Genomic DNA, 24,939 nt, shown 5'->3' on the forward strand with positions numbered 1-24,939 from the left:
AGCAAGGGGAAACTACAGCCGTAATTTATCCCGAGGGCATGCAGCTTTACTGTATGATTCAATGATGATGGTGTCATCTTGGGTAAAATATTCCCGAGGTAAAATAGTCCCCCATTTGGTACTCCGGGCGGGGACTACTCAGAAGGACGTCGTTATCAGGAGAAAGAAAAGTGGCGTTCTACGGATTGGAGCATGGAATGTCAGATCCCTTAATTGGGCAGGTAGGGCAGAAAATTTGAAAAGGGAAATGGATAGGATGAAGTTAGATATAGTGGGAATTAGTGAAGTTTGGTGGCAGGAGGAACAAGACTTTTCATCAGGTGAACACAGGGTTATAAATACAAAATCAAATAGGGGTAATACAGGAGTAGGTTTAATAATGAATAAAAAATAGGAGTGCGGGTAAGCTACTACAAACAGCATAGTGAATGCATTATTGTGGCCAAGATAGACACAAAGCCCATGCCTACTACAGTAGTACAAGTTTATATGCCAACTAGCTCTGCAGATGATGAAGAAATTGATGAAATGTATGACGAGATAAAAGAAATTATTCAGGTAGTGAAGGGAGATGAAAATTTAATATTCATGGGTGACTGGAATTTGAGAGTAGGAAAAGGAAGAGAAGGAAACGTAATAGGTGAATATGGATTGGGGCTAAGAAATGAAAGAGGAAGCCACCTGGTAAAATATTGCACAGAGCATAACTTAATCATAGCTAGCACTTGGTTCAAGAATCATGAAAGAAGATTGTATACATGGAAGAACCCTGGAGATACTATAAGGTTTCAGGTAGATTATATAATGGTAAGACAGAGATTTAGGAACCAGCTTTTAAATTGTAAGACATTTCCAGGGGCAGATGTGGACTCTGACCACAATCTATTGGTTATGAACTGTAGATTAAAACTGAAGAAACTGCAAAAAGGTGGGAATTTAAGGAGATGGGACCTGGATAAACTGACTAAACCAGAGGTTGTACAGAGTTTCAGGCAGAGCATAAGAGAACAATTGACAGGAATGGGGGAAATAAATACAGTAGAAGAATAATGGGTGGCTTTGAGGAATGAAATAGTGAAGGCAGCACAGGATCAAGTTGGTAAAAAGACAAGAACTAGTAGAAATCCTTGAGTAACAGAAGAGATAATGAATTTAATTGATGAAAGGAGAAAATACAAAAATGCAGTAAGTGAAGCAGGCAAAAAGGAATACAAATGTCTAAAAATGAGATCAACAGGAACTGCAAAATGGATAAGCAGGGATGGCTAGAGGACAAATGTAAGGATGTAGAGGCTTATCTCACGAGGGGTAAGATAGATACTGCCTAGAGGAAAATTAAAAAGACCTTTGGAGAAAAGAGAACCACTTGCATGAATATCAAGAGCTCAGATGGAAACCCAGTTCTAAGCACAGAAGGGAAAGCAGAAAGGTGGAAGGAGGATATAGAGGGTCCATACAAGGGCGATGTTCTTGAGGACAATAATATGGAAATGGAAGAGGATGTAGATGAAGATGAAATGGGAGATATGATACTGCGTGAAGAGTTTGACAGAGCACTGAAAGACGTAAGTTGAAACAAGGCCCCGGGAGTATATAACATTCCATTAGAACTATTGACAGCCTTGGGAGAGCCAGTCCTGACAAAACTCTACCATCTGGTGAGCAAGATGTATGAGATGTGCGAAATTCCCTCAGACTTCAAGAAGAATATAATAATTCCAATCCCAAAGAAAGCAGGTGTTGACAGACGTGAAAATTACCGAACTATCAGTTTAATAAGTCGCAGCTGCAAAATACTAACGTGAATTCTTTACAGACGAATGGAAAAACTAGTAGAAGCTGACCTCAGGGAAGATCAGTTTGGATTTCGTAGAAATATCGGAACACGTGAGGCAATACTGACCTTATGACTTATCTTAGAAGAAAGATTAAGGAAAGGCAAACCTACGTTTCTAGCATTTGTAGACTTAGGGAAAGCTTTTGACAATGTTGACTGGAATACTCTCTTTCAAATTCTGTAGGTGGCAGGGGTAAAATACAGGGAGCAAAAGGCTATTTACAATTTGTACATAAAGCAGATGGCAGTTATAATAGCCGAGGGGTATGAAAGGGAAGTAGTGGTTGGTAAGGGAGTGAGACAGGATTGTAGCCTCTCCCCAATGCTATTCAATCTGTATATTGAGCAAGCAGTAAAGGAAACGAAAGAAAAATTCAGAGTAGGTATTAAAATCCATGGAGAAGAAATAAAATTTTTGAGGTTTGCTGATGACATTATAATTCTGTCAGAGACAGCAAAAGATTTGGAAGAGCAGTTGAACGGAATTGACAGTGTCTTGAAAGCAGGGTATAAGATGAACATCAACAAAAGTAAAATGAGGATAATGGAATGTTGTCGAATTAAGTTGGGTGATGCAGAGGGAATTAGGTTAGGAAATGAGACACTTAAAGTAGTAAATGAGTTTTGCTATTTGGGGAGCAAAATAACTGATGATAGTCGAAGTAGAGAGGATATAAAAGGTAGACTGGCAATGGCAAGGAAAGCATTTCTGAAGAAGAGGAATTTGTTAACACCAAGTATAGATTTAAGTATCAGGAAGTCGTTTCTGAAAGTATTTGTATGGAGTGTAGCCATGTATGGAAGTGAAACATGGATGATAAATAGTTTGGACAAGAAGAGAATAGAAGCTTTCGAAATGTGGTGTTACAGAAGAATGCTGAAGATTAGATGGGTAGATCACATAACTAATGAGGAGGTATTGAATAGAATAGGGGAGAAGGGGAGTTTGTGGCACAACTTGACAAGAAGAAGGGACCGGTTGGTAGGGCATGTTCTGAGGCATCAAGGGATCACAAATTTAGAATTGGAGGGCAGCGTGGAGGGTAAAAACCGCAGAGGGAGACCAAGAGATGAATACACTAAGCAGATTCAGAAGGATGTAGGTTGCAGTAAGTACTGGGAGATGAAGAAGCTTGCACAGGATAGAGTAGTATGGAGAGCTGCATCAAACCAGTCTCAGGACTGAAGACCACAACAACAACAGTATCACAAGTCTCAAAACTTACAATTCAAAAATGGCTTTGTCTTTTTTAGCCTCCCCCCCCCCCCCTCTTCGCCCCTCCAGATAAACTTCTGTGGACACAGATGGGCATATAGAATATTTCTGGTGTTTCATAACTGTCCTTGTATTATTACTTGAAACTGATCCCCTTCTGATTCATCCTTTTGTGAACTATTTTGCCAGTGTGTGTCTTATCATGTTTCATTGAATGCTGATCTTACAGAGAATTGATCTCATGTTTTGAAGAGCTTCAGCTTCAGCTTCTGGCTCTGTAATGGTTTTCTTTTCTACCTTTTTCTTTCTGCTACATGTTATCATCAGCCCCAGAAAAAAGAAACTACCATACCAAAAACTTAACATGTAATATTTTATTGTGTTTGTGAAAACAACATTCTACAATTTCATTTCATACATCAAAGTGAAAATGTATTTGCAGTTGAGTTATTAGGGGCTATTTTGCATAATATGTAGTTTAACTATGGGATCTATGTAAATAATTATATGGAAATTGTGCATTATCAGCAATACTATTTCTATTATTGAAGTAGATAATTATAATGGCAAGTTCCATTAATTCTAAAAATTGAAAAAGTCTTTGGCTCAGACAGTCACTTTGAAAGTGGTAAAGTAGAATAATTTGTGTGCCTTTAGGGCTTCATTACAGAAATATATGAAATTGCATGTGAAGGTTCTTCCTATTAGAATTTATTGCAGTGTATTTATATACTTCAACTCCTCTATAACACCTGTTACTTAAAATATTCTGTGCATGGACTGTATTAAAATTAGTATGTCAGTATTCTGAGACTTGTACAGAGCATAACTGAGCTTCTTGTGTGTAGACAGTAACCATGGAATTTCCTAGGAGAATTCCTCATAATTTGATATATATGTTTCTTTTTAAAACTGTTTATAACATAAATTGAAATACATAATTATTTGTCAATAACAGTGGTGAAATTTTTAGTTAAAAATTAAAATTAGGGCTTATAAAAGCCAGATTTAATCCAATTTTGGCAACTGTAAAAATTACAACCTACTGCCTGTTATATAAGGTAGGAGAATTGTGTACAAGTATGCTGTTAGTAGTTTATTAGCATCAATTTCATCCAAAAACTGAAAGAATATTAGGAATAGCAGGTATTATGCATCTGTCTTCTCACTGGTTCAACGTTGGAATGAAAATATTTAACTGTGATTAAAGAATAGTCCTTTCTGTAAATTTTGTTGCATTTTTGCTACTTTTTCAGTGATAAAGTGCAGTTTGTCTTTCATTCTGTTGCATATATCTGTCAATTTTTTAACTTCTTAGTGTTACAGAGTAGTTTTACCTATATCAACGAAAACAACCAATTTTTGAAAATCTAATGTAATTGGCTACATAAAAAGATTTTGCAAGCTTTCAGAGCCAGTGGCTCCTTCTTCTGGCAGAAGTGTTAAAGAGGAAGGAAGAGAGCTCAAGGAAAAGGTGTGGTAAGGTTTTGGAAAAGGTATAGAGTTCATAAAAATTACCAGACAGGATGAGAAGGAAAGAGTCTTTCTTTGCTTCTCATCCCGTCCAGTAAGTTCCTCTGACCCAGGATTCTGGCTGAACTTTTCGAACCCTACCTCTTTTTCTAAACCTCACTAGTCCTTCACCTCCATCTCACTTCCTTCTCCTTCAACACTTCTGCCAGAAGAAGAAGCCATTGGGTCTGAAAGCTTGGAAATCTTAATAGCTCTGTACATGTGTTCTCCTGCCACTGCCTGGTCAGTAGATTTTTTATTTATCCAATTACCATGTGGTTTTACCTATATGTAAGTACTGTATTGTCTCTGAAAACATCCAGCAAATTGTTACTCAATTTTTTAATTACATGAAAGCATGCTTAACAGTATTTTTGCATATTTTTATCTACACAGAAAAATTAAGTTATATTAATAATATAAATGACTCAAAAATGTTTGTTTTTTGTGATCAATAAAGTGTCAATATTACACAGCATTTGCAAAAGATCAAGTAGGTTAATTGTGTGATGTTTTTGAGAAATCACTTTAAACCCGTAATTTTAGAGTATTTATTTCATTAAATTAATGAGAAGCCACATACAAACAGTATAGTATCAAATATCTTCAAGTACATGCTTCGTTTCTTTAGGCACTTGCAATGTACATCTTCCATTATTTTCTGAATGTATTCCAATCTCTCTCCTCCTCTCCAGGTTTCATGCTGATGACATATATTCCAGAATACCTTAAATGTATAAGAGACACCACCAGAAAATATCTTCATTTTAAAAGAAAATAATTTTTTAACATATCATCAAGCAACAAAACAGCAAACTATAATTTGATAAAACATCATTGCTGTGATGAATTTCATGTGCAAAGATATGTCCTCTAACTAGAACTGAACCACTAAGTTAATACACAACTTTAACATGCACAAAACCCATACTGATACTCAAATTCTGCAAAGGCTCACATCACCTTTCCCCCCCTCTCCCCCCCTTTTTTCCCCTTGTTTCCACAGTGTAACCATAATTATAGTTAATCGTTAGTCTGTGGACAAAGAAAATTTGTGATGACTTTCTGAGTCTACATTCATTTTTACACTACAGATGTATTGTAGTAAACTCTGAAGAATACAGAGGAAATAGAATGATCTGTTCTGAAAGTAAAGAAGAACATTAGTTATATCTTACATTATCAGGGAAGGAGAAAATTATCAAATATAGATTTATATAGATAAAAAAATAAAAAATTGGTTCTGTTAAATAGCTTTGAGTTATCAGAATGAGATTTTCACACTGCAACGGAGTGTGCGCTGATATGAAACTTCCTGGCAGATTAAAACTGTGTGCCCGACTGAGACTCGAACTCGGGACCTTTGCCTTTCGCGGGCAAGTGGTCTACCATCTGAGCTACCGAAGCACGACTCACGCCCGGTACTCACAGCTTTACTTCTGCCAGTACCTCGTCTCCTACCTTCCAAACTGTACAGAAGCTCTCCTGCGAACCTTGCAGAACCAGCACTCCTGAAAGAAAGGATATTGCGGAGACATGGCTTAGCCACAGCCTGGGGGATGTTTCCAGAATGAGATTTTCACTCTGCAGTGGAGTTTGCACTGATATGATACTTCCTGGCAGATTAAAACTGTGTGCCTGACCAAGACTCAAACTCTGGGCCTTTGCCTTTCGCGGGCAAGTGCTGTGGCTAAGCCATGTCTCCGCAATATCCTTTCTCTCAGGAGTGCTGGTTCTGCAAGGTTCACAGGAGAGCTTCTGTAAAGTTTGGAAGGTAGGAGACGATGTACTGGCAGAAGTAAAGCTGTGAGTACCGGGCGTGAGTTGTGCTTCGGTAGCTCAGATGGTAGAGCACTTGCCCGCGAAAGGCAAAGGTCCCGAGTTCGAGTCTCGGTCGGGCACACAGTTTTAATCTACCAGGAAGTTTCATATCAGCGCACACTCCGCTGCAGAGTGAAAATCTCATTCTGAAAACATCCCCCAGGCTGTGGCTAAGCCATGTCTCCACAATATCCTTTCTTTCAGGAGTGCTGGTTCTGCAAGGTTTGCAGGAGAGCTTCTGTAAAGTTTGGAAGGTAGGAGATGAGATACTGGCAGAAGTAAAGCTGTGAGTACTGGGCGTGAGTCGTGCTTCGGTAGCTCAGATGGTAGAGCACTTGCCCCCGAAAGGCAAAGGTCCCGAGTTCGAGTCTCGGTCGGGCACACAGTTTTAATCTGCCAGGAAGTTTCAGCTTTGAGTTATATTTATAATGGAGGATTCATCAATATACTGTATGGTGGCATTTTTTTACCCTGGGTAATCTGAAGTTGCTTGCTTAGTCAGCTGAAACAAGTCATCAGATTTTAATGTTTTATAATGTGCAAGATCTAGAGGACAATGAAAAAATAAAATTCAACTTTTTTAAAAGTTATAGGGAAAAAAGAGTGAAACTTCAGGGTGCAGAAGGCTTCCTCTCCAAGAATTAGGACTTTTTCAAACTCAGTGGGTTGAAATAATATGCAAGTTATCCACAATTACAAATACGGCACTGCAGCTGTCATGGCCTCAAAATAATGTATTAAACCAGAGAGACAACAACTGTTTTGGTTCAGTCACAGGCTGCTAAAAGCTGGTCCTACCAGCCAGCTTCTGTGCAGTTTTGGGACGTTTCCTACATTCATGTATTTGAAGGGCATTTGAAAAGTCCGTGCAAAGTCTGAGAGACAGCACCAGCGACGCGTATTGAGGTCATGTTTAGTTAGTAGCAGCTTTGGAAAGAACGGACACCAAGTTTCAGCCATATTGATCTATTTCTTTGTGTTTGGCATTCGTGTGAATCGAGGAAGTCAAGTGATTGACAAAAAATGGATGATAAAGGATTTCGTGTGGTTATTAAACATTAATTTACGAAAGGCGAAATGCACCAGGAGACTGAAGAGTAGCTTGATAAACATTACGGTGACTCTGCACCTTTGATTAGAACAGTTTATAAGTGATTTCAAAATTTTTGGAGTGGCCATATGGGCACAAGTGATGCTGAACATTCTGGATGCCCTGTGGCGGTTAGGACTCCAGAAATCATTGATAGATGGACAACAGAAGAGTTAAGGAGCGTGAGATTGCTAGTGCTGTGGGTATCTGGAATGAATGGGTACATAATATTCTGCATAAACACTTGGACATGAGAAATCTATCCACAAGATGGGTTCCGCGATTGCTCACACGTGACCAAAAACGGAATTGTGTGAAGTGTTGTTCAGGAAGAATCCACAGGACTTTAAGCATCGTTTCGTTACTGTGGATGAAACATGGATACATTTCTATACTCCTGAGACCAAACAACAATGTACACAATGGGTTACCAATGAAGAAACTGCACCAAAAAAGCCGAAGACCATTCCTTCGGCCAGAAAGGTTATGACAATTGTCTTTTGGGATTCGCAAGGGATAATCCTCATTGACTATCTGGAAAAGGGTAAAACTATTACAGGTGCATATTATTCATCGTTACTGGACCATCTGAAAACCGAGCTGCAAGAGAAACGCCAACGATTGGACCTCAAAAAAGTCCTTTTCCATCACGACAATGCACCAGCACGCACCTCAGCAGTTGTGGTCGCAAAATTAATAGAAACAGGATTCCAACTCGTTTCACATCCCCACTATTCTCCAGACTGAACTCCTTCAGACTATTACTTGTTTCCCAATTTGAAGAAATGGCTGGCAGGACAAAGATTTTATTCAAACGAGGAGGTGATTGCAGCAACTAATAGCTATTTTGCAGACTTGGGCAATTCCTATTATTTGGAAGGGATCAACAAATTAGAACAGTGTTGGACAAAGTGTGTAAGTCTAAAAGGAGTCTATGTCAAAAAATAAAAAAGGTTTACCCCAAACACATAAGTAGTTTTTACTTTTTCACGGGCTTTTGTTTGTTTGGTTAGAACAGCTCAGTGTCGGTTAAACCTTCAGTGAGAGCAGCACCACTAGTTCCTGCTATTAATAAGGCAAGTACACCGTTCGCTTGTTACATATTTTTACGAGCTTCAAACAGGAGCAACTGCAGTAATGGGTAGGAACTGTAATTGTTGTGTACAGATGCGAGCTGAGTTGGCGACCCTTCGCGCACAGATCCAGGCTGCTTTGGCTTCCGTCACACAGCTTAAGGCTGCTGCCAAGGGACATCACTGTGGGGGATCGAACGTGGGGATGCAAGGGATGTCGAGCACGTCCCACATGTCCTCCGATCAGTCAACTGTTGTGGCTGCCCTGGGTACTGCCTGCACTGAGGCTGACCCCTCATCCGTGGTCGAGTGGGAGATCATTCCAAAGTCTGGCAGGCAGCGAAAAGCTTTCCAAGGGGCCGATCATAGGGCACCCCTGGTTCATTTGACAAACAGGTTTCAGGCATTATCTGTGGCTGACGATGTCTCTGGGCCGGATGCAGTCGTCCACCCTGTCCCAGAGGAAGCTTCTCGGACCGCAAGGTCAGGGCATTCACAGAGGGTGGGTTTTCTGGTAGTTGGGAGCTCCAATGTTAGGTGCGTAATGGGGCCCCTTAAGAACATGGCTGCCAAGGAGGGGAAGGAAACCAGTGTGCACTCCATGTGCATTCCGGGGGAAGTCATTCCGGATGTAGAAAGGGTGCTTCCAGATGCCATGAAGAGTACAGGGTGCAGCCAACTGCAGGTGGTGGCTCATGTTGGTACCAATGACATGTGTAACTTTGGATCAGAGCAGATTCTATCTGATTTGGGGTGGCTAGCAGAAATGGTAAAGACTGCCAATCTTGCTTCCAAGATTAAGGTGGAGCTCACCATCTGCAGCATCGTCAATACAACTGACTGTGGTCCTTTGGTGCAGAGCCGAGTGGAGAGTGTGAATCAGAGGCTCAGGTGGTTCTGTGACCGTGTAGGCTGCAGATTCCTTGACTTGCACCATTGGTGTTGGGTTTCCAAGTTCCGCTTAATAGGTCAGGAGTCTACTACACTCAGGAGGCGGCTCAACAGGTAGAGGTGGCTGTGTGGAAGGGACTGGGCAGTTTTTTTTTTTTTTTTTTTTAGGTTAGAGGGTCTCAGGGAACCACAGAAGGGACATCCATCTAAAAGTGGGCAGGTAAAACACAGTAAGGTAGTTGTAGAAACGATTGGTATTGTAGTTGTAAATTGTCATAGCTGTATTGGGAAAGAAACAGAGCTCCAAGCCCTAATAGAAAGCACTGAAGCTCAAATAGTTGTAGGTACAGAGAGCTGGCTAAAGCCGGAAATAAGCTCAGCCAAAATTTTTCAAACGATCTGACAGTGTTCAGGAAGGATAGATTAAATACAGGTGGTTGTGGAGTATTTATTGCTGTCAGAGGTAGTTTGCATTGTAGCGAAATTGAAGTAGATAGTTCGTGTGAAATAGTATGGGTAGAGGTTATACCTGACAATCAGACTAAACTATTAATTGGATCGTTTTACCGACCCCCCAACTCAGAAGATATAGTTGCTGAACACCTCAAAGAAAACTTGAGTTTCATTTCAAATAAGTATCCCACTCATACAATTATAGTCTGTGTCGACTTTAATCTACCCTCAATATACTGGAAAAATTATACATTTAAAGCCAGCGGCAGGCATAAAACATCATCCAAAATTGTACTGAATGCTTTCTCAGAAAATTATTTTCAACAATTAGTTCATGAGCCCACTCAAAGCCTAAATGATTGCGAAAGCATACTTGACCTTTTAGCAAAAAATAATCCTGGACAAATAGTGAGTATTGTGACGAATACAGGGATTAGCGTCCACAAGGCAGTTGCTGCTAGGCTGAATACCGTAACACCTACAACCATCAAAAAGAAATGCAAAGTATATCTATTTAAAAAAGCTGATAAAAATGCTCTTAATGCCTTTTTAAGAGACAGTCTTCACTCCTTCTGATCTGAGCATGTAAGTGTAGAAAACTTGTGGAATGTTTTCAAAGAGATCGACAGCAATTGAGAGATATATACCACATAAATTAATAAGTGATGGTACTGATCCCCCATGGTACAGAAAATGGGTCAGATCGTTGCTGCAGAAGCAACAAAAAAAGCATGCCAAATTTAAAAGAATGCAAAATCCCCAAGATTGGCAAAGTTTTACAGAAGTTTGAAATATGGTGCGTACTTCAATGTGAGATGCTTTTAATAATTTCCACAACTAAATTCTGTCTCAAAATCTGACAGAAAACCCAAAGAGATTCTGATTATACATAAAGCACACCAGTGGGAAGATGTAATCAATACCCTCACTGCGCGATAACAATGGTGAAGTCACTGATGACAGTGCCACTAAAGCAGAGTTATTAAACACAGTTTTCCAAAACTCCTTCCCAAAGAAGATGAAGTAAATATTCCTGAATTCCAATCAGGAACAACTGCCAAGATGAGAAACATAGAAGTAGATATTCTTGGAATAACGAAGCAGCTTAAATCACTTAATAAAGGCAAGGCCTCCGGTCCAGATTGTATACCAGTCAGGTTCCTCTCAGAGTATGCTGATATCATAACTCTATATTTAGCAATTATATACAACCACTCACTCACAGAAAGATCTGTACTTAAAGACTGGAAAATTGCTCAAGTCATACCAATACCCAAAATTGGAAGTAAGAGTAATCCACTGAATTACAGGCCTATATCACTAACATCAATTTGCAGTAGGGTTTTAGAACATATATTGTATTCAAACATTATGAAGTACCTTGAAGAAAACAATTTATTGACACACAGTCAGTATGGTTTCAGAAAATATCGTTCTTGTGAAACACAACTAGCTCTTTATACTCATGAAGTAATAAGTGCTATCGACAGGGGATGTCAAATTGATTCCATATTTTTAGATTTCAAGAAGGCTTTTGACACCATTCCTCACAAGCGTCTTCTAACCAAACTGCGTATCTACGGAGTATCGTCTCAGTTGTGTGACTGGATTCATGATTTCCTGTCAGAAAGGTCACAGTTCGTAGTAATAGATGGAAAGTCATCAAGTAAAACAGAAGTAATATCCGGCATTCCCCAAGGAAGTGTTATGGGCCCTCTATTGTTCCTGATCTATATTAATGACATGGAAGACAATCGACTGTCTTAGATTGTTTGCAGATGATGCTGTCATTTACCTTCTTGTAAAGTCATCAGATGATCAAAATGACTTGCAAAATGATTTAGATAAGATATCTGCATGGTGTGAAAAGTGGCAATTGACCCTGAATAAGAAAAGTGTGAAGTTATTCACATGAGTACTAAAAGAAATCAGCTGAATTTCGATTACGTGATAAGTCACACACTTCTGAAGGCTGTAAATTCAAATAAATACTTAGGGATTACAATTACAAATAACCTAAATTGGAATGATCACATATATAATATTGTAGGTAGAGCAAACCAAAGACTGCGATTCATTGGCAGAACACTCAGAAGGTGCAATAGGTCTACTAAAGAGACTGCTTAACCACGCTTGTCTGCCCTATTCTGGAGTATTGCTGAGCAGTGTGGGATCCACATCAGATGGGACTGACGGATGACATCGAAAAAGTACAAAGAAGGGCAGCTCATTTTGTATTATTGCGAGATAGGTGAGATAGTGTCACATACATGATACATGAATTGGAGTGGCAACCATAAAAACAAAGGCGTTTTTTGTTGCGACGGGATCTTCTCATGAAATTTCAATCATCAGTTTTCTCCTCCAACTGTGAAAACATTCTGCTGGCACACACTTACACAGGGAGAAATGATCATTACAATAAAATAAGAGAAATCAGGGCTCGCACAGAAAAATTTAAGTGCTCGTTTTTCCCGTTTGCCCTTTGAGAGTGGAACAGTAGAGAGAGAGTTTGAAGTTGGTTCACTGAACCCTCTGCCAGGCACTTTATTGTGAATAGCACAGTAATCACATAGATGAAGACTTTTCAAATGCCCCTCATATGCTGGCCATGGCCATCCAAACAATGTCCAAAACTGAGCTTTTGAAATACATTTATGTCTACATTGAAAAAAGTAGAAGGAATGAAAATAAGATAACAAATCAATTACTCTGAGTTTCAGACAGGCACAATAAAAAGGCTGTGATACATTTGAGCTTTCAGCCGAAAGCCCTACTTCTAAAGCACACAAATTCACACAGTGGTCTTGTGTATTTGAGTTGTGAATGTGTGTGTTTCTACTTTAGAAGAAGCCCTTTTGGTCAAAATCCCAAATGTGTATAGCAGTCCTTTGTGTTGGGCCTGTCTGCTACTCGAGTGTCTCCTTTATAACTGTTTTTAACAATTTATCCTATTTCTCCACTTCGAGACGTATTAATAGGGCAACTTTTGCCAGTTATTTTTGTTAATGTCCAAAAGGTTTTGAGGTACATTTTGTAAAATTGCACAAACTAAGTGTCGTCCTCAGGCACACTGTAACCTGAAACATTGATATTTCACTCACAGTGGACCATATCTAGTGTAACATCATGGTTTTAGTACATTTTGCCATCATAAACATTTCTGTGCTAACTAACTCTGAGTTTTCAGTGTATAGGGTGGTCAACATTGCCCATATCAGAGGTCTTGTGATGTGAGATCTTGGGAAACGACACACCTTCTGCCTGAGAAAAGAAAACAGTCTAATAGTTACCTCTGCCTGTGAGGCATGAGCTTTGACAGTTAATCTGTCCATTTGTGGTGTCACCAAATTTGAAGCAACATTTCTCTCTCTCTCTCTCTCTCTCTCTCTCTCTCTCTCTCTCTCTCTCTCTCTCATTGCTATTATGTGATAATGACTTTTGCAAATATAGTGAGCACAATTTTCAACCACTAAAAGCACAAAAGAAGATCCAGACATTATAGTAAAGGAAAGAAATGTGTTTGATGCATCAGTGGCAACCAGTTGCAATAATATTTGTATTACAAATATGCAGTAGACTATATTGAAGAATATAAGTGTGTAGAAGAGGACATGTCAGATTGTAAAATTTCATGGGAGACACAGAACTTGATAGTGAAAAATCGTAGTTAGGGAACAATGGACGCCAGTCATTCGTTTATCTGTCAGGCCCACCAAAGTCACCCATTGCCTTATCTCTCCAGTCACCCATCATCTCCCAAAGTCCCACCGTCTGGCCACAGAGGAGCATTCTTCTCATGACTCAGTACTACCCAGTACTGGAGCAACTGAATCACATTCTCCACCATTCTCTCATCATGCCCTGAAATAAGGAATGTCCTACCCACTATCCTTCCCACCCCTCCCTTAGTGGTATTCCATTGCCCACTGAATCTACACAATATCCTCATCTATCCCTACACAACTCCTTCTCCCAATGCCTTTCCTCATGACTCATATTCCTGTAATAGACCTAGACGCAAGACCTGTCCCATACATCCTCCCACCACCACCTACTTCAGGTGGATAACTTCTCTACTTCAGTTTACTTCCTTGCAGCCAAGTATTTTATAGCAGATCGATAAAAGAAGCAATTCATCAGTGTCACTGCAAATCTCAAATCATTTTACATTCTGCAGATATTCAGACATCTTTCAAGCTACAATTGATGACTGCAACTTCATTAATGCAATACTCAAACACTGATTAAATATTCTCCTTATAACATGGCTTCTTAATCAGATTCTATTCTGTACCAGTGAGTGTATTAATTCACATGAGCAGATTCGACCCACTATTCCTAAAATACCCCCAAATAACTGAAACTAGGTTTCTTTCGTTCATCTAACTCTGTAACATAAGTTTCAAGCTCTGTGACTTTTGTGCACCTGCTGACACCAATGTGAGTACCCACCCTACAAAAATTTCATCATCTATTTAAGCCCCAAACCCTGTAATATGCATATGATAAAATGAGTATCCAACTGTGATACGATTCATATAAAGTGCACATGTACTTGGGGCGATGGGTAGGAGGGGGGCTGCCCCCCTCCCTCATAGCTTTGAGGGAAAGGAAAAAAAAAATAATGTGTAGTCAGATGTTTTTATTTTAAGTCAGTATTGCGCAGGTTTTTAGCAGGATCAGAACTGGAACTTTTTTTTATTGCTACTTACAAGTCACCATTTATCTTCAAAAATATTAAAAATACTCCATACCCTTAGGTCTCGCACCTAGCAGCCTGCCCCCCCGCCTTACAAAAACTATTGTATGGGCACTCAAAATGCATATTATATGCTCTTTTGTAGATAAGTTCTGTTCAGCAGCCAATATTGATATGGTTTCTACCAGTCTGCCAGTGAGAGTAACGATCATAGGCAAGTAGTGTATGTGAGCAATATCCACCATCATCTTCTGAACAGATTGTGAAACCCAATTGTAAAGACCTATGCAGTCATTTTGCTACCAAAGAACTTAATATCTTTTTCTATAGTGGCATCTTCAAGGTCTAGAGAAGCAAAGTATGTTTTCAGCCCATGATTGGCCTCCATAATCCTTATACAGGGGTCCCAGAAATGTTGCCACAGACTTGTAAGGGAGGTGGATCATGTCGTACGGATTGAGAATTTCATAGCAACCCAAGGCTGCAAATACCAGGAATAAGTTGTAGCAGAAGTCAAAGATCAGAAAGGAAACAAGAGAGTGATTCATTTGAAACATTTATTGGATACAATTAGTACACATGGCACACAACATGAATATAGCTCTAATGTTATAACAGATGCTCAAAGTTTGCGCTATCAGATGACACACATGCCTGACACCGATAGAGCGTTGGCTGCCTGACAACTCAAACACACTGGGAGTTTCTTTGGTTTTAGCTGCTGTGCAAATGATACTTGTGACGAGATGCATTTCAGGCTCCACAGGATTGTGATACATAATGTATTTCATGGGTCCCAACAGAAAGAAATCAAGGCTCAATAAATCCAGTGAGCATAGGGGCAAGGGAGCCAGACCACCACACCCAATCAATGCGGGAATAACCTGTTCATGAAAAGCCAAACCAAAATGAGGAGGCACACCATCGTGTTGGAACCACAAGCTGTGTCTCTTATTTGCTGGAACATCTCCAAGCAAGCTGGGAAGAACTTGTTCCAGAAAGCTGATAATCCACAGCGGTCAAGGAAGATGGTAAAAGGTACAGCCAAACTAAGCAATCGCTGACCAAACTCGCACTTACACTAACTGAGAAGCATTGTTGTGCCACATGGCGCCAAACACTGTGGGAGTTTTCTGGTGCCCACAAACGCTCATTTTAGCTATTGAATATGTCATCCCTAGTGTATGTAGCCACATCGGTTAACAACACATAAGCTAAGAAATATGCTTCTTGGCCACTTTGTTGCAGAAACCACTGTGTGAAACTCACATGAGCAGAAGGTCACTTGGGTGCAGTGAAAGGTGTGTAAGGACTAAGTGTTCAAAACATGCTGGACACTGCAATGAAACAGACTTAAGTCTGAGACAATGGTACATTTGCCGGTGCTTGGATTAGCCTCTATGGAATCCAACACACTTTCTTCCATAACGATTCCATGCCCTGATTGTGGCCTGCCCTCAATAGCCCTGCCACTTCTTAATGACACATACTAATACAAATTTTGATGCAGACACACAAAGAAACTGTGATGTAGCTGATGTCTGCCTTGAAGTGTTCTCAATAAATGCATTCAGTGGTTCATCCATTGTACACAGCTATTCCAGACGTGAAGTACATGTCTGCAAGCTCACTGTTCATATACTGTTCCATGTTCCTCATATTTTGGCTCTCATGTACAGCACCACATAGCAGCAAACCCCTCCAATAAATTCACATACAGCACCACCTAGAAGCATTAGACAATGTTTGTGGCCATGGATTGCTGTGCAATTCTCAGTCTTTATGGTGCGACCCATCTCTCCTAGAAAATTGTCACAAAATTTCTGGGAAATCTGTGTATAAATTGCTGTCTCTTGTTTATCATCCACTGCATTCTTTTCTCACATCCCCCCCCTTCCAGTTATATATATTTCTCACACATATTACACACTTTGATTTCATTCTTTTCTTTCTTTATCTGCCAGTTTTATCTTACATATACTGTTTATTCCATTTACTGCATTTTTATATCTTGTCTTTGACCTGTTACTATCCAAAATTTGCCAGTATTAATCAAAATTTAGGATCTCTTATTTCTATCAAAAATTCATAATTTTTGAAATTAAAAGCTCCTTTTGATAAAAATCTAACGATGGAAAATCCCGGATGGAATGTAACAATACAAGAGAAGGAAAGCTGCTACTCACGATATAGTGGAGATGCTGAGCCGCGATAGCCACAATAAAAAGATTCGCACAATCATACCTTTCAGCCATTAAGGCCTTTGTCAGCAGTAGACACACACACACACACACACACACACACACACACACACACACACACACGCACGCAAGCGCAACTTGCACACACATCTGCAGTCTCAGAGGGCTTGGCAGTGTAGTTTCAGCTCTCTGAGAATGCAGATGTGGGTGCAAGTTGGGCTTGCATGAGTGTGTGTGTGCATGTGTCTACTGCTGACAAAGGCCTTAATGGCCGAAAGCTATGACTGTGTGAATCTCTTTATTGTGCCTATCGCAGCTCAGCATCTCCGCTATATGGTGAGTAGTAACTTTCCTTCTCTCGTATTGTTACTTTTGATAGAAATCTATTAGTTTCATATCATTGCAGTTTTGACTCCTTTATATCTTGCGTTGCTTGTGACTTTGCATTGTGATTCATATTTCCTCCCTTCACTAATTCCTCTTTGGGGTGGTGAAAGTGCTAAGCACTTCCGTAGCCTGAAATGAATTGCAGCAAGTCAGTCACAATGTTGGCCTTTCTTTCATAGCTTTTTATTTCACAGAAGCCTAAACACTTAGATCAAGAAACAGCTGCTACAGGTTCAAAACATTTTCTTATTATAATTTTGGTTACTGCTTAGTACTACTTTTCTTATGAATCACATTTTAGTTGTTCCCTATTTTTGTGAGTGTTGTTTGAGCAAAATGTCATATGCTATTTAGCCATATAACTCTGTATCAGGAAACTAATAAAGAATATGGAACAAAAGTGATTAATAGACTTTACAGTTACTTTTCATCATATTTTTTTATGTTCATACCACTACGGAAAATGTTACATTTATTTTTGTCGGAGTTTGTCATTATCATCCAAACAAATTACAGCTTCTGTGGAGGAAAGATTTGTTGTAGTTACACAATTAACTTTGTTCTAGGGAGCAGGCTGCACTGCGCTTCTTGTGGCAGTGGTGTCCAGGAAACTGGAATTAACTAGGGCAGAAAAGCACGTCCATAATTTTATGATGGACACGCAACTGACAAAAAGGGTAAGTGTGAATCCAAAGTTAAAAGCTACTGTTGACAAGTGTCTGAAAGTGTTTGTTGAACTTAGAAATCATCATTTAATAACAGTTCCATTTCTTATCATTGTCACTCCATTCTTTGCATTAGTCAGTGTCTTTAAAAAAATTCAAGATTGTTGAAAGAAAAAAGTTTTATTCATTTCCAGTGTAGTAGGAATTCAGATCTAATCATTTTCCAAAAATCTATTTTCACTCAGCTATCACCTGATACTTTTTCTTTGTATATTTTATCACTTATCTCTTTTGATATATCTTCATTTCATGAAATATTTTGGTATCATTTTACATGAAATGATTAAGCACAATTTTCTACATTAACATTCTTTGATTACAGACAAAACTTTCAAATGTAGCTAAAAACAAACAAACAATCTCTCTCTCTCTCTCTCTCTCTCTCTCTCTCTCTCTCCTGCAGCTTGACTAGGGTCAACGATCTACATGAATCCCTGTCAAAGACCCAGTCCAAGACCTGTCCAATACACCCGCCTCGCAGCACACCCTACTCAAGTCCCACAATAGGATTATCCTGTCGCATCAGAGGCAAAGCCATCTTTGGAAACAGTCATGTCAGCTCTGTTTTTATTTCTGCAGAGCATTTTACGTGGACATGATCATCTGTCAGTTGTTCAACTGAGTGAAAGGCTACTGCAAGCTGTGGCCAAGAGCAGAGTTGACCAGCCAGTGACTGAAGGGGCTGCTTCCATCCATAAAACCAGCTTCTCTGAAGTACATAGAGGGTAGTTAGATTTAAAACTCATCTTCTGTTACTGTAATGCTCCTGGCATCAATATTTGCTAGCCCCTTCCCCACCACCCCTCACCTGCCTCTACTCAGCCTCAGAACCCATATTCACTCACACTGCACTCCTTTCTATGTTGTGTCATCCCCCTTCCAGTCCAGTATTCCACATTATCATTATTGAGTGCTACACAAACTTGCCCATGTCAGTACCTGTGCCCATGTTGCATTCCCATTCCACACACGTGCTGTCACGCTCCTAGGCATCAGCCACCCTCACCAACCCCTGCTCCCACTCCCTGCCTCATTTCTCCCCTTGCCCAGTCCATCCAACACAACACCGACCCCATTCAAACCACAGAAAACTGCAATCCAGTACAGTGTACTCAGCCAACACAATATAGCTCTACATGTGTGTATGGGCACATACAAACTTGTTCTCTAGCTCAAAAAAGCTTTGTCTTGTTGATGTGACTGTAGACAGCTAAATAGATTTCTATAATTTCATGTGATGAGCTCATTCCTATGCTGTTTACAACCCTCAACTTATAGATCTTTGAAGGAGAAACCAAATAAAGCAAGGGGCATAAAATATCCTTTATGTACAACGTATCATGTATGATACAACTTGCTTTCCGTAATTTTTATATATGATATTTAAGAAGTAGCTGTTACTGTCCCTACAATTTGCAATCATACATGGACATTTTTTCATGATTTTGTAGCTCACCACAGATGTAATAGCAACAAAATCCTCTCATACTGCTTCTTTTAATTTCTCACTTATTCCAGGGATGTGTGCATAGACATTCAGCATCTGGACACCTCCATACAATCTTGATTCAAGTCCACTAGACTGTTGTATGAGAGCTATGCAGTGGACATTCTCTGAAGTTTAACATTCTTACAGAGCCACATAGATGAAGATGTGTCTTGCTGCTAACATTGCAACTAAGGGTTATCGATAACAGCTAGCATTACAATGATTTCCATAAGTTATTGCAAACAGCTGCACCTTATGTTTTTTATGAACAATTTTATTAGTTCTTTTCTGTTTGACTTTTCTGTCCTTGAAAATGAAAGTTATTGTTTTTGGCTCTGCAGTTCTTGTTGGTCCTTAGCCTGATCTAGGACATAATTCCATTCATCTCTGTCTAACGTCTTGTGCCTCCATCCTCTGACACCAAAAACTTTTAAATCTTCTTGTATGCCATCCAAGTATTGCAGTCTTGGTCTTCTCCCGCTTCTTTGTTCCACTGGCTTTTTCAGTAGGGCTATTTTTGTTAGGTTCTCAAGTTCCACATGAAAACCATTTGTGACCCATTACAGGTGGTTTCTTTTAATGAACTTTGTGATTTCAAGGTCTTTATGTAATCTGTGCAGTTCAAAATAATATTGTCTACACCATGCTCCATCTTCATTAGAAGCCCCATAGATTTTGCACAATACCTTCTGTTCAATACTTCGTATTTGCTCTTCACACTGTTGTGCCAGTGTCCAAGTTTCTGAGTCATGTGTCAGTACTGGGTGTATTTAAGTTTTATACAGTTGATGTTTTGTTCTTTTGGACATATTTCTAGACTTATGATGTTCACTTCCAGTCCCATTTCTATTGCTACTGCCACCAATGCCCTATATGTTTCTTTAGCAGCTGGTTATGTTCTTGCAATAAGATCCATATCATCTGCATAGGCCAGAACCAACACCATCTGTTTTATATTGTGACTTGTGTTGATTTGAGCTGTTCTTATTACCTTTTCCAGCGCAATGTTAAAAAGCATACATCAGAGTACATCCTCTTGCCTCAGTCCACAGTTAGCTTCAACTTGTGACATGTATTAAATTTTATGGTATGTCCAGTTCTTCATGGCTTCAATAAACTTACTTCTTTTTATGGTATCATATGCTGCTTTAAAAGCAACAAATATATAACAAATATATAATTCTTGGTAGAGCACTTGCCCCTGAAAGGCAAAGGCACAGTTTTAATCTGCCAGGAAGTTTAATATATAATGCGTTTGTATAATGTATTCCCTTGCTTTTTCCAGTATCTGCCACAGTGTGGATATTTGATCAATAGTTGAGTTACCAGATCTAAAGCCTGCCTGATATCTTTCAACTGCTTTTTCTGCAAAAGGTTTACAAGGGGACAAAGCAGCAGGGAGGAGAATATTTTATATGTGGTGTTCAGTAATGTAACTCCACGATGCCCCCTTTCTTATGTATAGCACATATTATGCCAATATTCCAATCATCCGGGTTGACCTTTTGTGTCCATATATCTGAGATAATGGCATACATGGATCTAACTAGATGTTCTCCACCGCACTTAATAAGTTCATCTGACAGGTTGTCATTGCCACGTGACATTGTTGGCTAGTTTCTTTATTGTTATCCAAATGTCTTGCATGGAGAGCATCCCATTATCCTCCTCTTTCACGTGTTGGTTTCCGGTTAGTTCCCATGCTTCATCATTCTCTGAGTATAATAATTCCTTGAAGTACCCTGCCCAGTGATGTAACACTCCTTCTTCTGTGATGCTATTTGTTCACCATTTTTTCCTCTGCATTGTATAGTTTTTTGTTGAAATTCTTTTGTAAGGCCATTGACCTTTTTGGGGAATTTCATCCTTCCACTAGCATTATTCAGTGATTCAGTGTCTCACAACTATCTTTCAAAAAAGTTTATCTTATTTCCTTTCAGAATCCACTTACCTACACAGCTCTTTTCTCCATAGTCATACCCTATCATTCTTGTTTTTTCTGGACTGCATCTCTTTACACGCTTCGTTCTTTGTACTCTTTGCCTCCTCATGCTCATCATACCATTAATTCCTTCTGGTCTATTGTCTCATACCAATCACTTCCTCTGCAGCAGCCTGTATTTCATTTCTGATTTTATTCCACTGTTCATTTATGTTATAAGTATAGTTCTGCAGGATTCCTGTGAATTTATTTTCTAAATTAATAGCTAGGTGTTCATCCTTCCACTGGTCCTTAAGTTTTGAGGTGATATACTTATTTTGTCTTTCTCCTTTAACTTTATGTGCTTTTGAAATTCTCCCTCTAATTTTTACTATGAGGAGGTAATGATCAGAGTCTTTATTAGCACCTCACATCAGATCTACGCCTGGTATCTATTAATAAATGATCAGTTTGGTTTTTAGTATTTTTGTCTGATGACAATTGTGTGTGTATTCTTATGCTGAAACCATGTGCTACAAATTGCCATGTTAAGTGCTGCTGCAAAATTTATGTGGTGGAGTCAATTGTTATTACCCTCTTTATGGAGGCTGTATTTACCAGTGGTGGGGGAGAAGACCCATTTCTGCCTCACCTTGGTATACATATCTCCTACCACCATTTTTATATAATTTATTTGACACTGTCGATAAGCTTGCTCCAGTTCCTCATAAAAAGTCTCCTTCTCTTCTGCTGTCTTCTCCATGGTAGGGGCATGTGCATTTAGGAGACTGTAGTTAAAGAATTTCCCCTTTATTTGCATACAATATATCCTTGGACTTACTTTAATTAGTTTAATTACTTTAAATCCTATCAGTAGTTGTTCAGTGCTTTGCTTGACTATAAATCTCACCAAAATGTGTGTTCACTATTGTGGCCAATGTAGTACATAGCACACTGCTGGTTCTGGATGGTACTCTGTCCAGTCCATCTTATCTCTTGCAAGGCCACGATGTCCACCATGTGTGTCTTCACTAGTCCAATCAGGCTTCCAAGGGCTCCAATTCTATGTAATGCCCATACATTCCATGATCTAAATGTCATATTCCTTGTTACTTTTTCCTTAGGGTCTGTCTGGCTGTATTCCATTGAGCTTTCATAATAAGACTTTCTCCGGGTATGGGTAATCCATTTATAGCCCAATCCCCTATTCTTCGGAGGACCAGTTCTGCTGCTCTCATCTGCTGTGAACCTACTTCAAAGAAGCTTTCAGTCTTATTGATGTGACTGTAGACAACTAAATAGCTTTCCCATAATTTCACGTGCTGAGCTGATCCCTATGCCATTTATGAACATCAAATTATTGATTTTTTAAGAGCAAACCAAATAAAGCTAGAAACACAAAATATTGTTTATATACAAACGTAATTTTTATACCTAACATCAGTTAAGAAGTGGCTGCTACTGTCCTACAGTTTGAAGTCATACATGGATTTTTTTAATTAATTTGTAGCTCACCATAGATGAAATAGCAACAAAATCCTCTTATATTGCTGCTTTTAATTATTCACTTAATTCAGGGCAATGTGTGTAAGCAATTAGCATCCAGACATCCCCATATGGTCTAGATTAACGTCCACTAGGCTCTTTTATGAGTGCTATGAAGTGGACATTCTTTGAAGTTTAACATTCTTTCAGAGGCATATAGATGAAGATATGTCTTGCTGCTAGACTTTGCAACTATGGGTTATCAGTCACTGCTAAAATTAGAGTTATTTGTTAAAGTGATTGCAAACAAACTACACCTTATGTTTTTTATAAACAAATTTTTTGTAGTTATTTTTTGTGTGACTTTTTTTGTCCCTGGAAAGTGAGTGAGAACCCATTAAAGATAAGGGTCATTTTTATCTCACTCCTGTAACTGAACATGGTTGTGACATCCAACAAAACCTATTAAAAGTCTATTATCATACTGTTGTGACCTTACCTATTTACTACCTTTGCCCATATTTCATCTCTCTCATAGTTTCACACCATGATGATGATTGATAAGCTTTTGTCATTATTTACCCATTAAAAGTGATCTCCTAATTTTTTGTCACCATGTAAGGTAATAGAAGTATTAGCAGATGTATATAATGGAGATAAAAATCACTGACAGGACAGCACCCGCGCTGTAACAAGTGACATGGAGGAAGGGGGAGGAGGAGTCATAGAGACTTTCAAAGGGTTATGTGTTTATTGTGCTCTTATTTGTATTGACTATTAGGTGGAAAATGTTCCGTTATTATTGTCACATTTTACTTTTGCAGCTGAAAAATGCAGCAGCAAATGTGCTGAGAGAAACGTGGCTCATTTACAAGCATACGAGGCTAGTAAAACGAGTCAACCCAGGACGTGTACGCACGCACCAGCGAAAGTTCCTCCTTGCCATTTATGCGTAAGTAACTGTTCTGAAAATAATTAGAAAAGCATAGGCCACAGAATTCTGGAAAACAAAGCCAAGAACTTTTATGTTTAATTTAATAAGTTGTACTATATTAGACTTGATGAAAAGAATACAAAGTGTGCTGGTAATCTCATGCTAAGCAGTGAAATGAAATGTACTGATCTTAAAAGATTACTAACTTTTTAAAATCTTATTTTTATTGGTTGTTTGGTGCACATACAATCTGGCGATTAAAACTGTTCTGCAGGAGGTCATAGTAAGTGAAACTTCCTGGCTGATAAAACCAGGTGTCAGATCTGGTCACAAACTCAGAATATTGCCTTGATTAGGTAATGCTATTATTGACAGAGTTATCACATATCTGAATATCTCAGTTTAGTGTACATCTACATCCATGCTATACAAAGCACAGTGAAGTGTGTACGAGAATGAGTTCCCACTGTACTACATTCCATTCTTGTGTAGAGTACAGGAAGAAAGAGTGCTTAAAAGCCTCTGTGCATCTTGCAGTTGGTCTGATCTTGTCTACACAGTCCCTGCAGGATCAATATATAGGGGGATGTGGTGTATTTCTAGATGTTTTGGTTATTTATTTTTCTCAAAACTTTGTAAGTAGGCTTTGGTGGGATCATTGCTCTCTATCTTCAGGTTTCTGCCAGTTGAGGTTTTTCAGTATTTTTGTGACATTCTCCCATAAACAAAAAAAACTCTGTGAACATTTATGCAGGGCTTTGTATACATTCAATATTACCTGTTACTCATATGTGTGCCACATACTTGATCAGTATTAAGTTAGAGCTTGTACATTCTGCAGTAGAGTGAAAGATTCATTATGACACATAGTAACAGTTAACAAATCGCAATAGTACAGCTTTGTAACTATCAATAAATACAATTCTTTAGGCTTATTGAGGGGAGAAAAAAAAAGATACATAATCTTGCACATACAGTTATTTCCTCTGAAGTGATACTGTAGCAATATCTTCCAGTTGTTGTTGTTGTTGTGGTCTTCAGCCTTGAGACTGGTTTGATGCAGCTCTCCATGCTACTCTATCCTGTGCAAGTTTCTTCATCTCCCAGTACCTACTGCAACCTACATCCTTCTGAATCTGCTTAGTGTATTCATCTCTTGGTCTCCCTCTACGATTTTTACCCTCCACGCTGCCCTCCAATAC

The 24,939-nt window shown here is 39.1% G+C and overlaps 1 protein-coding gene across 1 annotated transcript in view; it reads left to right on the top strand.

The window, feature by feature from the left end:
- LOC126199666 (small conductance calcium-activated potassium channel protein) overlaps positions 1-24,939 on the top strand; it is a 211,854-nt gene that overhangs the window by 139,653 nt on the left and 47,262 nt on the right. The window contains exons 5-6 of the mRNA XM_049936594.1: positions 17,750-17,860; positions 23,628-23,755. Coding sequence (XP_049792551.1) covers positions 17,750-17,860; positions 23,628-23,755 — 239 coding nt within the window. The remainder of the gene's footprint in view (positions 1-17,749; positions 17,861-23,627; positions 23,756-24,939) is intronic.

This window comes from Schistocerca nitens, chromosome 8, assembly GCF_023898315.1.
Source record: "Schistocerca nitens isolate TAMUIC-IGC-003100 chromosome 8, iqSchNite1.1, whole genome shotgun sequence".
Lineage (NCBI taxonomy): Eukaryota > Metazoa > Arthropoda > Insecta > Orthoptera > Acrididae > Schistocerca > Schistocerca nitens.